This window comes from Terrapene carolina, unplaced genomic scaffold, assembly GCF_002925995.2.
Source record: "Terrapene carolina triunguis isolate 2854851 unplaced genomic scaffold, T_m_triunguis-2.0 Scaffold238, whole genome shotgun sequence".
In the NCBI taxonomy this organism is placed as follows: domain Eukaryota; kingdom Metazoa; phylum Chordata; order Testudines; family Emydidae; genus Terrapene; species Terrapene triunguis.
In genome coordinates, this window is record NW_020664589.1 from 12,698,361 (window position 1) to 12,712,776 (window position 14,416).

The 14,416-nt window shown below is 47.2% G+C and overlaps 1 protein-coding gene across 1 annotated transcript in view; it reads left to right on the forward strand.

Moving 5' to 3' along the window:
* Positions 1–251: 251 nt before the first annotated feature.
* NOTCH1 (notch receptor 1) overlaps positions 252–14,416 on the forward strand; it is a 79,268-nt gene continuing 65,103 nt past the window's right edge. The window contains exons 1-2 of the mRNA XM_024206622.3: positions 252–487; positions 4,635–4,716. Coding sequence (XP_024062390.2) covers positions 325–487; positions 4,635–4,716 — 245 coding nt within the window. The 5' untranslated portion in view covers positions 252–324. The remainder of the gene's footprint in view (positions 488–4,634; positions 4,717–14,416) is intronic.

Here is a 14,416-nt window from a genome sequence, read left to right on the forward strand (position 1 = left end):
GGGCTTGGGGAGCAGCTCCCCAAAACGATCCCGCCCCCACCTGCCCCTGGGCAGCCCAGGGGCAGGCTCCCCATTGCCCCTTGGCAGGCTGGGCTGAGCTCGGGGCACCTGGGCGGAAGGATCAGGGGAGGGGGGGGAAGAAATGGGAGGAGAGCGCGGCTCAGAGCCGCCTCCTCCTCCTCACTAGGGGATTTGCAGCCGGAGGTTGCACGGGGCGCTGCGGCTCTCTGCGTCTCTCGGGGGCACCGGGCATTTCTCCCTGGGAGCGGATTGCTTTTCCCGCCTGAGTTTGGGGTGCTTTTTTCCTGGGGGGGGGGATCCTGCATGCCCGCCGGCTGGCTGGGGGCGCCCCGGGATCGATGTGGCTCTGAAAGGGGGGCCAGGACCAGCGCAAGAGAGAGACGCCTGTGTGGAGCTCGAAGAGAAGGAATGCAGCAACTTCTGGTGCAGAGCCTCCTGCTGTCACTGCTGCCCGTGCTGAGCCGAGGTAGGGGCCAGGGCTGGGCCTGGGGGAAAGGGAGAGGATGGGGCCGGGGGCAGGGGGGTCTGTGGCCACCAGAGAGTTGATGCTCCGGAGCAGCAGTTAAGCGCCCCGGGAGATGGAGCTGGGCTCCGGCATGTCCCAGCCAAAGTCCTGCCTTCTCTCGCCGGCGAAATGGAAACTTTCCGCCCGTTTGTTTCCCTTCTTCCCCTGCCCTGTGCCCCCCCCCCCGGGCGGGGCGCAGCCAGGCGTGAGGAGAGGGGGCTTCCTAACTGGAGAAGGGGAGAGACCCCCTTGGTGCTGGGGGGTCCTAGCGGGGAAGAGCCCGGGGCTCACTCTCAGGCAGGTGAAACCCTTTTCAAAGTGAAAGCAGGGCTGACTGGAAGAGCAGGCTGAAGGGGAAAAGACTGTGGCTTGGAAAGTTCTGTTCTTATTAGGCAAATGAGCAATCCGGAGTGAAATCGGTGTGTGTGTCTGTTGCTTTGCTGTCTGCTTCCAACTGCCCTCCAAGAGGGAATCTCTCCTTTTAAAATCGGAGGGGAGTGGGGAGATCATAACCCACCTGAGAGGGTGTGTGGCAGACATAGCTCCGGGGGGGGGGGGGGAATCCAGTGTGTTTAACCCCCTCGCTTTTAAAACAATCTGTGGGAAGAGCTGGTCCTGCTTCACAAAGTGGCAGAACTTGAGCGCTCAACCAAATCCGAGCCAAGGAGGCTGCGAAGGAGGCTGTGGGTTGACCCGAAAAACTTTATTAAAACTTTATTCTCTCGAGCTCTCCTGAGAGGAGCAAGCCCTTAAAAGCTGCCATCACCAAGGCTGGAAAGCATGACTGGTTTTGTAACACAAAACAAGCCTCTGTCTGTGTCTCTCTGTGTGTGTGTGTAGGGGGGGGGGTAGTTTTGAGAACGGATCTCTGGATAGCAATGTGGTGAGTTGTGGGGGGGCTTTTTTATGAGTTCTTTTTTCTCAGCAGTCGAATATTTCATGTAGCAAAGCTCAGAAAGTAGCTCTTTACCTTGTCCTCTTTTCAAGGCTGGAGGGTGTGCTGAACAAGCCGGAGATTGGTTTTTATTTTTTGAAAGCCTTGTTAATTTTTTATTTCCTGTTTCTCGAATCGACGTCAGATGTCTTGTTCTCTCAGCCCTTTCCTTGCAAGTTTTGGGGCGGATGTCAGAGGCCGTTGTGTTTCGGCACAGTGCAGTAACCTTTGGGGAAACAATCAAATGGAAACTTGTGCACAATTCTTTTTTAGTCTAAAAGGCCTAAAAATGAAAGATGCATAAGTTTCACCAAGGTGAGAGAAATGAGTAGGAAGATGCTTTCAACAAAAAAAAATCTCCTTAACATGCAGAAATAATTGTATTGTGCATCTCTGCTTGGAAATGTAGCACTTCAATGCCTTTATCCTCACAACACTGAAAAAATAAAGATGGTGAAGTGCTTTTGAAAAGCGCTGTATAAGAGTATAAATACAGGAGTAGCACCTACTCATGTGAGTAGTCTCACTAACTTCCTGGGGCCTGCTAGCGCGGAGTAAGTGTTAATCAGTGAAAAGGCAGCAGAATCTGGCCCTTAAGTGTGTGGCTCAAACAGATGCTAACTGTAACATAGTGGGTTGGATTCTGCCACCCTGACTCACTGAAACCAGTGCCACTGATGCCAGCAAGGGAGGTTACCAGGAGACGCAGTGTTGATGTATAAGAGAAAAAAGGGGTCTGTGCTCAGCCAGCCTGTATAGCCATCTCTCATACCTGCACACTGCCCTCGCATGTTGTTGGGGTTTAGATATATACGTGTGTGTATAAAAAAAGGATGCCTAGCTGCATCTGTCCTAAATGCAACGATTTTTAAACAGGAGAGAGACTGAGGTTTCTGTCCTGGAGCTTTTAGATCAGGGAGTGTAGGACTGAGCATTGAGACACGAATGCCTTAAGTAGTGTAGCCTTCCCCTGTGTACTTCAGAGTTCTGATCTAAAGTCAGAAGTCTTACTCATAGTAAGGGTGTCATCACAGCCTTCCGGGAAGAGCCCCGTTTAGGTAACATTTGCGCTGTCTAGTTTCACTTCATTTTGCATAACTGAGGAGAGACCCAGGCTGGCTGAATTCCCTCCTCTCCAAAGAAAACAGGCTGCAGTGTGTTGGCATGGGAGGAGGTAGTGGGGCTGTTAGTTGACTCCATCAGATCTTTCAGGCAGCAGGTATTGAGTATCAAGGGTGACAGGGATTGAGAGCTGCCCTACAGTAAATAATGTAACAAGAGGTGTCTTTAACCTTTTACAATGGGCAGCTCTGATTTCCCCCTTTGTTAGGAATCAGGGAAGGCTCTGCTCTGCAGCTGTTGCTTTTTCCCACGAGCAAGGAGGGGAGTGTGCGCCTGTGGCTTTACGACTCTGTTCTCCCTCTGTAGGACAGTCTGTAGCCACTTTTTGTCTTTCTGTCTTTCTCTTTTTTTTTTAACCATGAATATCTGAACAGCCAGACAATTGAGCAATAGTTTCAGGAGCGTTTTCTGTAGTCAGGACAGTAGCAGTATGTGGGGGAGAGGGGGAGGAAAGAAACCCAGCTAGGTGGCTGAGAACAAGGATGGGAGCCTGCCCTGTAATCTGAACTTAAAGTTTGCAGATAACTTTGCCTTGTGAAAGCAGCCCAGGCTGCTCTGTGACTGCTTTTCTTTAACGCTCCGTGGCAGCCCCCTTTCCCCTGTAAGCTGTTATACAGCATTGCTAGCACGGCGCCATATGTTTGGTGGCATTCCATTGTACACCACCATTTGCATGTTGGAAACACCTTATGTCACGGGCAGCCTTCATTCCACTAATGTCCCATGCCACTGCAGTGGGCCTCCGCTGGTTTTTATTGGTTAAGAGTCCTATCTGCAATTATTATTGAATTATTTTTACGCAGTGCTGTAGAGATCCATGGGGCTTTGCAGACACACCAAACATCCAGGGATGCATTCTGCTTGAAGAGACCCTGGTGTAAATCTGAAGTAACTCCATTGATTGATCTGAAGTTAGTCTGGTTTTACCCCAATGTGAGAGTCAATTTTGGCCAAGGGGCTGTGCTCTGAAAAGTTTACAATCTACAGGCCAGATTGAGATGTAAAATCAGGAGTAATTCCAGGATAACTGAGAGCAGAATTTGGCCCAAAGGACCAGATCCTGAAATCCTTACCCTAGTAGGCTTCAGTGGACTACTCACTTAAATAAAGATTATTCCCATGAGTAATGGTTACCGGTTGGTCCCCTTGGTTAGGTTTTTAGAATAGCTCATGTCACCCAAACCCTAAGGGCCTGACTGACTCCATACTTAGGCAGTGCTCCCATTGAGCTCCTTCGGAGTGTAGCTGAATAAGGAATGAAAGATTGAGTCCGAAATCCATGAAGTTGGCAGAAATGATCTTTTCAGGCCAGCTTTTCCCTGCATAAAAGACAAGAGACTGGGCCATGTTATGCCAGCCCCCTTTGAAATCACATGCTGCCTAGAAACTGGTCACAGCTCGGCCCAGTGCAATTAGCCATGCATTTTTATGTGTTGTATCATTTGATGACATCTTCTACTGAGAGCCCATCGCTTCCAGAGGTTTAGCAGAGCTAGAGTCTCTGTGAGCCTGCTGATATAGACTAATATAAGACCCCCTCTCATTGACTTGAGTAAGAGAAGGCCTTTGATCAGCAAAAGACTCCGTTTGTTCTCTCTGGGGATTAGGCTAATAGAGGTGTTGAAGGCCTGGTTTACACTACAGAGTTAGGTCAACGCATGGCAGCTTACATCGACCTAACTATGGAAGTGTCTATGCTAAAATTTCACTCCCGCTGTCAGAACTGCCCTGGCACGCCAATTTAATAACTCCACTTCCACGAGTGGCGTAGCGTCAAAGTTGATGTAGTTAGATCGACACAGCATCAGTGTAGACATTCCATTGCTTACGTCGACTGTTACTGGCCTTCAGAAGCTGTCCCACAATGCCCCACGCTGACAGTTTACTTGATACAAGCGCTCCTGCTGAGGACACACACCACCGACACAAGGAGCAAAGTGTCAACACGCACAAGTGATATAATTATTGAGGCGTTTGTATGCCAACAGTCAGTGTAATTTTGTAGGGTAGACATGGCCTAACTTCTGGCTAATTCTCATCTTCTGTTTGCAGGTTTACGATGTACCCAGCCTGCCGAATCCTGCTTGAATGGGGGAAAGTGTGAAACTTACTCCAATGGGACTGGGGTATGCCTGTAAGTATAAAAGAGAACTGAGCCAATGAGTTCCGTTTATCTAGATGAACACATTGCCATAAAGTTGACTTTGCTTTGAAGGACCTGAATTCGAAAAGAGGAAAAGCATTTCCTTTATTTGAGGTGCAAGAATAATTTGCAGCCATATTGGGATCCAGTCCTACTTGAATAGGAGTCAAGCATGGTGTCCCGGTTGGGGGGAAAATACAAGAAAGGGCCAAATGTGTCACCTGTTGAAGGCAGTGGAGCAGGATTTAGTACCATCTGGACCAATAAGTAACTTCTAAGGGAGACTCTTGATAGCCTTATTCAGTTTTTTTTTTAATTCACTCCAGGACAAGCTCCTGCTTCTGGCCCCAGAATCTTGTGCTTCAGAGACCACCTGCTGGGCCTGTAAAAAGCATTAATGTCCACTGCAAAAAATCCAGCAAGCATTTTAAGAGTATCCTATTATTTACCCTACCCTTTGGCCAGAGGTCACACTCAGTGACAACCCCATGATTCATAGATTCCAAGGCCAGAAGGGGCCACTGTGATCACCTAATCTGACCTCCTGTATAGCAAACCCATGGAGCTTCTCAAAAATAATTCCTAGAGCAGATCTTTTAGAAAAACATCCAGTCTTGATCTAAAAATTGTCAGTGATGGAGACCCTTGATGAATTATTCCAGTGGTTAATTATCTTCACAGCTAAAAATTTACATCTTATTTCTAAATCTGAATTTTTCTAGCTTCAACTTCCAGCCATTGGATTGTGTTATACCTTTCTCTGCTAGGTTGAAGAGCTCATTATTAATAAATATTTGTTCCCCATGTAGGTACTTACAGACTGTAATCAAGTCATCCTGTAACCTTCTCTTTGTTAGAGATTGAGCTCCTTGAGTCTGTTGCTATAAGGCATGTTTTCCTTCTCCTTCTCCTGCTTCTTCTCTGAACTGCCTCCAGTTTATCAACATGCTTTTTGAATTGTGGACACCATAATGTCAATTTACAATAGAGCGTGATCTTCCTAACGTCATGATTCTGATTCTGCTGCCACTGAAATAAACAGATATTTAGGTATCCATTGACTTCAGTGGGTGTGACAAGGTGCCGCCACCTCCCATTAGAGTCAATGGGGGTTGAAGGCGGTTGTGGCCAGGCTCTCAGCTATGGCACATCAGCATAACTCCATTGAAGTCAATGTTCCCCAGCCAAGGATATGGCCCATGCTGTGTTGCAGGATTAGGCTCATAAGAATGCATGGTTCACTCAGTAAGAGGGAGGCACCTTTTCCCTGCAAGATAGTTTTATGTGATGGTTCTCTGACCGGCTTTCTCCAATCCTGGATCATGGAGCCATCTGATGTGTAAAATGTTGGGATTCCCTGAAGGACTCACTAATCGACCCACCACAGCGATGACTGATTCACTCCAACCTTCCAAGGAACAATAACCAAAGAGAAATGAATAAGATTCCAGTTTTGGGTTTTTTTTTTAACTATTACATAAACGAAATCCGAATGGGTTTGTTTTCCAGCCAGCCTCCCCCATCCACCTGTTAAGTGTGTGTGAGGTTGGGGCTTGCCAAGAAGATAGTCTTGTCCAGTCCAGACTTCCAATTCAGAGCTCCCCTCTGCAGAGGGACCTGACGGCATTTCCATGCCAACTGTTGAGTGGCAATCTTCCTCGACAACATTCGGGGGGGAGGGGAAAGATCAGCTTTGCGTGTCTGCTTCAGTTGGGTTATTCTGCCCAGTTTGGCATCTCCTGCCCCCTCCCTTTCACCCAAACTGCCACCCCCTTGGAAAAAAAATCAGCAAATTAATCAGGCACATGAACAATTTAATGGACAAAAGTTGGGTCCCTTTGTGAGCTACTAATGAATGCACGCCACTTTTTTTTTTTTTTTTTTTGCAGAAGCCCTTACCAACGCTTGACGCTCTAAATCTTGTTTTCTTTCATTCAAAGAACGACAGCTGGGATTCGGTCGAAATTCGGCAGCTATTGTTAAGGGAGGCAGATTAATGCTGTGTGACTAATCATGTATGGCTTCCCCGAATGCATAACTCTTTCCATCCCCCACCCCAACCCTACACCCCTCCTTTTCCTTGTGGTTTCTTTCTTTCTTTCTTTCTTTCTTTCTTTCTTTCTCTCTCTTAAGTTCCAACTCCCTGCAACTCCCGATTTACATTGCATGTGCAGATGGCAGTGGAATCTAATTAGATCTGACGTGTGCAAGCTCTATTAGAAGGAGGAAAAGCCTCCAAAGTATCTGTCTCTTTTAAGAGAAAAAGAGAGTGTTTGGTATCTTTGAAGAATTTCTTTGCTGGCCGCCGTAAGTGACTTATCTTCTTCACCACAAATACAGAGCCGCTTGCAAATGTGTGAGCTGTTTTTGCAGGAAACTAAGGTTTCAGTAGTCATTAATATTGAATGCTGTCTGTGTAGGTTGAACTTTTAATGGATGATGATTTCGGGAAGGCAAGTTTGGTAGGGACTGAGACGTTGGATGAGATGTAACTTCCAAGGTAGCTGATAGGGATTAGCAAAATCTTATTTTTCAGACTTCTCGAAGGATCTCTTTACTAGGAGTTTTGCTTCCAAGCCCCTTAAACAAAGCAAAGTTATGAGCACAGATAGCAGAAGTGGAAAAAGTTGGCACCTCCCATTGGCGCCTGAATGAAACATACCATTTTGGCTAGAGGCCACATCTCAGTTTGGCCTGGCACTTAACACAGTTTGGCCATAAAGCCTCTTTGTGCTTCCCCCACAAATCCAATTAGAAAGTGGAGTGAAATAAATAGTGTACGAGGGAGAAGCTACTCCAGTGGAGAAGTATCTCTGCATTTGTTGTGGATACTCATTACAGCAGAGAGCTAACTGAGTTACTTGAAAGTAACTTTGGTTTCAGAGTTATCAGTGTATAAGCCCTGTTATGGAACGCAAATCACCAGGGTGAAATGATGAGCGTTCACTTACTTTTGTTATTTTACAGCTAGATTTCCTAAAACTCCTGGTCCTTTATCTTATTGTCTCCTTGCCAGTCCGTCTTGTACATAGAGCTTTAATTGAATGAAGAGGCCTGGGCATTTGATCAGCTAGAGGTCTTGCAACAGAAGTGGCCTAATTAAATTGCCTTTAGAGTTCCTGTATGCAGTGTAGTTCTAACTGTGTCGGTACCGGGACATTAAAGAGTCAATGTGGGTGAGGTAATATCTGTTATTGGACCAACTTCTGTTGGTGAGAGAGACAAGCTTTCAAGCTTACACAGAGCTCTTCTGCGGGTTTCGGAGTATGTTTCCCAGACCTGAAGAAAAGCTCTGTGTGAGCTCGAAACCTGGTCTCTCTCACCAGCAGAAGTTGGTCCAATAACAGATAATACCTCACCCACCTTGTCTTTCCTATGCAGCAATAATATGATCTTGCAAATAGCTAGAAAGATTATTGTGATGTTTCACCTAACGGGATCTTGCGAGGAACTTAACTCACGGTAAAAATAACCCAACACCAAACTCTTGCCCTGGATTTGTAACTTTAAAAAGCCTGGTTTGCAAAAGTTTGTACCAGCAGATGGTGATGCTAGCCACTGACTGCAACAGCACTGACAAGTGTGGTTTTGTGGTGTGTGTTAACTGTGGCTTTAAGGAATAGGCTCTCATTTGAATCAAACATGTTCCCAGATCAGATGAAAAGGTTTTTCTGAAGATCACTTTGACTTGCAGTGATAGGTCCTAATTAAACATTGGTACAGTTATATTTTGGACTGGTACCATCGCAAATGAATAGGACTGGGCTAAGATTGTTGTGACATGCGAATTTTATTCCCAGCAAGCCCCTGTTCCACTAGTTAAAAGCACATGGTTTGGGAGGGGGCTGAAGTACGAATTCAGTCCCACCTGTGTTTCATCACTGAAATCAGGGAGTTACGCCATAGGCACCAACTTTCTCTGGCGCCGGTGGGTGCCCGCGCCCCCCGCCCCTTTCCCCGCCCCAACTCCACCCCATCCCCGCCCCTGGCCCTGCCCCCATTCCAACCCCATCCCCAAAGTCCTCTCCCTAACTCCGCCCCCTCCCTGCCCCTATTGGATCCCTTCCCCAAATCCCTGCCTCCGCCTCTTCCCCCAGCACGCCGCGTTCCCCCTCCTCCCCCCTCCCTCCCTGCCCTGCGAATCAGCTGTTTTGCGGCGCAAGCGCTGGGAGGGAGGGGGAAGAAGCAGGACGTGGCGGTGTGCTCGCGGAGGAGGCGGAGGCAAGCTGGAGCAGGGGCGCGGGGCGGGGCCACGGGGAGCTGCCGGTGGGTGCTGAACACCCACCACTTTTTTTCCGTGGGTGCTCTAGCCCCGGAGCCCCCACAGAGTTGGCGCCTATGGGTTACTCCAACGTGCTGAGAATCTGGCCCTGTGTAGCAAAGCGGCTTTTAAGGCAAAGGAACAGGTTAAATCTAACCACTAGGTTTGCAGTGAGGAAAAGGTCAGTTTGCTAAAGTACTTCCTTTTGTTTATGAATCTCTGTAGCCTTATGGCTCAACTTCTGGATATAGGGCCTGATCCAAAGGCTGTGGAGGTCAATGAAAAAACTGCAGTGGCCAATGGATCTGACCCGTTGGAGTTGGGGAAATATTTGTTTAAACCTCGATTTTAAAAAGCAAGAGATTATTATTTTAGATTAAAATAATTTTTGTGGTGACAACCAGAAAGCTACAGCGACAGTCTTAATTCTGCAGTCTTTTGTGGCCTCTGGGTTATTCAACTGCTCAGTCATTGTTATCTCATTTTAAAGGACGGATGTTTCCTTCTGGTTTGATATTTCTCATGTGCTTTAGCCCAACGTTATTTCCATGAAATAATAACAAAGAAAAAACGTCGCCTCCATGCTGGACAGGAAGAGGGTGGAGTGTGAAACAATCAACCAGAGGAAACTCTTAAAGGAACAGTCTCATGGTGATTCAGCCACGTTGAGGCTCCTGGGTGGTCGTTTCAAGTCTGATCTCATGTGTTCGGAAGGAACAGGGTTGGAGTCTGGAGACTTGGGGGAAGAGGGTAGATTAAAAATACAAAAGCCTCAGCATCCCCTGTTGCAGCTTCCAGTGGAAGAGAATCTTGGTCCAGATCCTCAGCTGGCATAAATCAGCACTGCCCCCCGAGTCAGCCGAGCTTCATCCATTCACACCAGCCGAGGAGCTGGCCCCTTGTGTTGTTTTATGCTGGTTTATAGGGATTTTTTTCAGCTATTACTTTTCCCGCACCCATCCCAATGTGGCTTCTATTCTCAAACAGTCAGCAGAGGGATTGGAAGGGGGATTTCATGGCTGAACTTTGCTTATATCTCTTGTCACGTGCTCCGTGCAAGAAACTGGTTGCAGGGCCCGGCCACCTCCCTGCCAAACATCGTTTAGGAAGTTTCTCAGAACGGGTGTAGGGGGCTCATTCTCCAGTGCCTTTTGCCTTGTGCCTGTGCAACGTGTTTCATCATTGAAATCAGCAGAGTGACGCTGCTGAACTGAGAATCTGGCCTTGGTGAAATCCCTCTTGTCGCCACCTTGAGCTGATTCAGATTCTGCCTCCACAAAAACACACTGAGTTATTCCAATCCCTCGGCCAAGGGCTTGGGAACAGGAGTGTGTCACGCCGATTTCCTTAAATGCCACCAGAGACTCTGAGCAAGAATGAAGAGCCTTAGAACTTGTGTGATCCTGTTTATTGATCACCTGCGCTCATGATGGCAGATGTCGCTACACTGCTCGTAGGGATTCTGCCCGGATGTTGTGGGGGGGTTTTTTTTCTTCATCGCTTGAACCTGCCCTGTGAGAACTATCTGACCTCAAAGGGCTAGAATCGTAGCTGGTGTGAATCTTCATCACTACGTTAACTTCAAGGGAGCTCCGCTGATTTCCGCTAGCTGAGGCTCTGGCCCAAAGGGGGTTATAGTTTATTGCAGGGATTCTCAGACTTTTGTACGGGTGACCCCTTTCACAGAGCAAGTCTCTGAGTGCAACCCCCCCATATACATTAAAAACACTTGTTTATATATTTAACACCATTATAAATGCTGGAGGCCAAGCAGGGTTTGGGGTGGAGGCTGACAGCTCGCGACCCCCCCATGTAATAACTTCGCGACCCCCTGATGGGTCCCGACCCCCAGTTTGAGAACCCCTGGTTTATTGTATATTGCATTAGATGGTTCCACTTGTTCCCCACCTTCTTTGCCCCTCTATTTGTAAAACATTAGAAACAAACAATTTGGCAGTTAAAGGGCTGAATAACATACATCAGCAAGCAATTAGCAAGTTTTAAACTAACATCCTTTGTAAATTAACTTTTTCTTTCCGGACCTGGAGGTGCCCTGACCCTCACTTTGCTCATGTTCATAGACGTGCTGACTGGTAACTGTATGTACGTGAGTGGAATGTGAAATTTATAGAGCATAAACATATTTAACCAACTAGTAGCCTCAGGGCGCAATTACCATAAGCTGGTGTACGTGTGGTCATTATGGTGAGTTCCCATGGCTAAGCTATCTCCAGGGTATGGGTATAGTTTTTCAGGGCCATAAATCAAGCCTGTAGGGTAGAGGAGCCTGCATTTACTTGCAGGATCCTACATCAACATCTGTATCTTCCCAAAGCAAAGTAGACTTTTGATGTGAAAGGTGAGGCATATCTCCATTTTTTTAAAGGGGGAGGGATAGCTCTGTGGTTTGAGCATTGACCTGCTAAACCCAGGGTTGTGAGTTCAGTTCTTGAGGGGGCCACTTAGGGATCTGGGGCAAAATCAGTACTTGGTCCTGCTAGTGAAGGCAGGGGGCTGGTCTTGATGACCTTTCAGGGTCCCTTCCAGCTCTATGAGATAGGTAGATCTCCATATATATATATATAGGTGGTTAGCTTAGATGTTAGATAGGAATCCATCCACCTGTCTGAGAGCCATATCCAGACAGGTGATGAGCAGTTCCCACTCACCTGGGTGGGATTTGTGGATGCTCAGCATCTCTTGGGATTGGACACTGAAAGAGGCCTCTGACACAGAAAGAGGGGTTTTCGGCCTCTAACTGGCACCAAGGGACCAGCCTGGCACACCAGATCAGGGAAGTACAAAGGACACCTTTGTGCCACTCCCACATCCACTGAATAAAGCCTGTTGTGTCAGGCCTAGGCACTGCAGGGATCTAAGCGCATAGAGGAAAACAAGAGTCCAGTGCAAATTCCAGACTAACGGAGCCTGCCTTTCAAATGGTGCCTCTTGCTGTTCATCACACTGGGCACCATTAGGAGATGGCTGTTTATCCCCCTGTGCCTAGAAGGGGGTGTACTGACTCCCCCGTCCTGTGGTAAACGCCTGCGGGTGGTACCTGCCCAGTTTTTAATGGCGCTCACTCTACTTTCTGGCCCGTTGTGCAGTAACAACTTGAGTTGTTTTTGGTGTAGGAAGAATTATGCCGAGACTTTTAGTATCTGTTCATTTCTGCTCCTGGACACTGGAGTTGAACCACAGGCTTTGTGATTCCTCCATGTAATTCTGCTTCTGCTGCCGCATCTAAACATGGGACAGTTTTGTTTCTCTGGAAGTGTGTATATTTGGAGACCTCCGCATGGTTCAGTGCAGTGCCACAACCGCCAGGAGGTAAATGATTTACTTGGCTGTAGCTGAACTAACATGGAGCTTTGGCAACTGGTGTCCTGCATCCCCAGAGCAGGTGTGTGGAGCTGAAGCCGAATGCAGGAAGTCAATGGAATGGCATTCCTGGAGTGTAATGGGCTGTCCAGCAGCAGGAAGCTTTCAAGGGCTCAACTCGAAGGACATGGGATGTAAACGTTTGCGTTTTCAGGGTAACCAGGGCAAAAATGGGCTGTGTGGGCAGGGGTGTCAGAGCATGGCCACGCAAATGCCAACATACGGGCCCAGTGCTGCAGTTCTTAGACTCAGGAGGACTTTGCTTGAATTCGGGCTGCATATGTCAGCATCTTCAGGAACAAGCCCTGTAGTGTATTCCTTATTTACAGGCAAAAAGCTTTGTGAGCCATAAGGTAGAAGGGAGAGTGACTGTGTGAGACCGTTCTGGCGGTCCGTTTCACCATCAGCAGGATAACTAGGTGTGGGGGGAAATTCACCTCTGTGCAGAGAGCCAATCCCAGGGCCATGTGCTCCTACCCCCTCTTTGGAGGTGGTAAATGGGGCGACTGTAATACCATGTGCTGGCTGTCTGCATATCACTGCAGCAGTTGCACTGATGTAACTGAGGAGAATTTGGCCCTTGGTGTTGAAAGCTCCTCCATTGTACTTTCAATGCTGAGGGCCACGTACTGCTCTGTTACACCGGTGTAAATCTGGAAACAGCTCCATTGTAAATCCAGCGTAATTCCATTGGAGACAGTTGAGAGCAGAATCTGGCCTTAAGATCCAAATTCTCCCCTGATCTGCAACTCGCAAAATCCTCTGAAGTCAATGGGTTGAATGGCAGGTGGGTTGGGTGCACATTGGCTTTTATTCTAATTTAAAACCATTGAACCCCGTGGGGAATTTGACAGATCTCAGCACTCCCATTAACTGGACTGCTCTGCTTGCCGATGGTATTTGATGCTCGGCTGTTACTCTTCACTACTGACAACTTTTGAAACATAGTCACTAAACATCCCTTTAGCAGCGATATTCAGAGCCCAGTGACTATTAGGTAAGAGCCTGATACTGCAGGATACTCTGGAAGTGCTGTCAGAAGGATGATATTATTCCTATTTATTATTTGTGTTGTGGTAGTGCCTAGGAGCCCGAGTAACAGACCAGGACTCCATTGTGCTAGGCGCTGTACAAACACCGAGCAAAGAGACGGCTCCAAACAGCTTACAATAACCCAAGTGACAGAAGTGTAGCGATTCTAGTTTGATGCTTGCTTATTAAGCGTTGCGCTTATTTGAATACGTTAAGGTTTTTTGCACATAGGGAATACCAGTGGTTCTCAACCTGTGGCCCAGGTGACATCCACAGGGTCATACAGGTAGCATTGGTTGTGGCCCACATAACACATTCTGGTCTGTATATGCGGCCCACAATGGTAAATAGGTTGAGAACCACTGGAATAGACCAATAAAAATGTGCATTTACTATAAATTCAGCAAGGAAGGCCCCATGTGGTGCATAATGTTAAAGATATCCCTGAGGAAGGTCAGTTTAATATTAGCGCCTTCTCTGCAGGTCCAGGAATTTAGTTTCCCATAGAACCGTCACGTTGCAAAGAATTCTCCCATGTTCTCACACATGAGGTTTGTGACTGTTTATTTAATTTCCAAGGAACGATACAGAGACAATAGACTAGATTCTCAGCTATTGTTAATCAGCGTTGCTCCAGTGACTTCAGTTGAACTATTCCAGTTTACACCAGCTAGGGATTGGGGCCAAATATGGAAACATGTTATTGTAGAGTTTATTTTCTCCATTTATGCTTCTTTGCCATCTTACAGACATCTGTACTCAGAGGCTCTTACGATCAGAACTTGAAATCAGGCTGTCTTATCTGAGGATCAGATTCTCCTTTTGGCAAAAGTGGTGTAATTCTGGTGTAATGCCAAAGAAGTCTGGAGTTATTCCAGATTTACAGTGGTGGAATTGAGATGAGAATCTGGCCTATTGTATGGAAGACAATGCACAAAATAAAGGCTTGCTCCAAAGCCCACTGAAGTCAATGAGCATCTTTCCCATTCATAGCTGAGATGAGAGTCTGATTAGAGT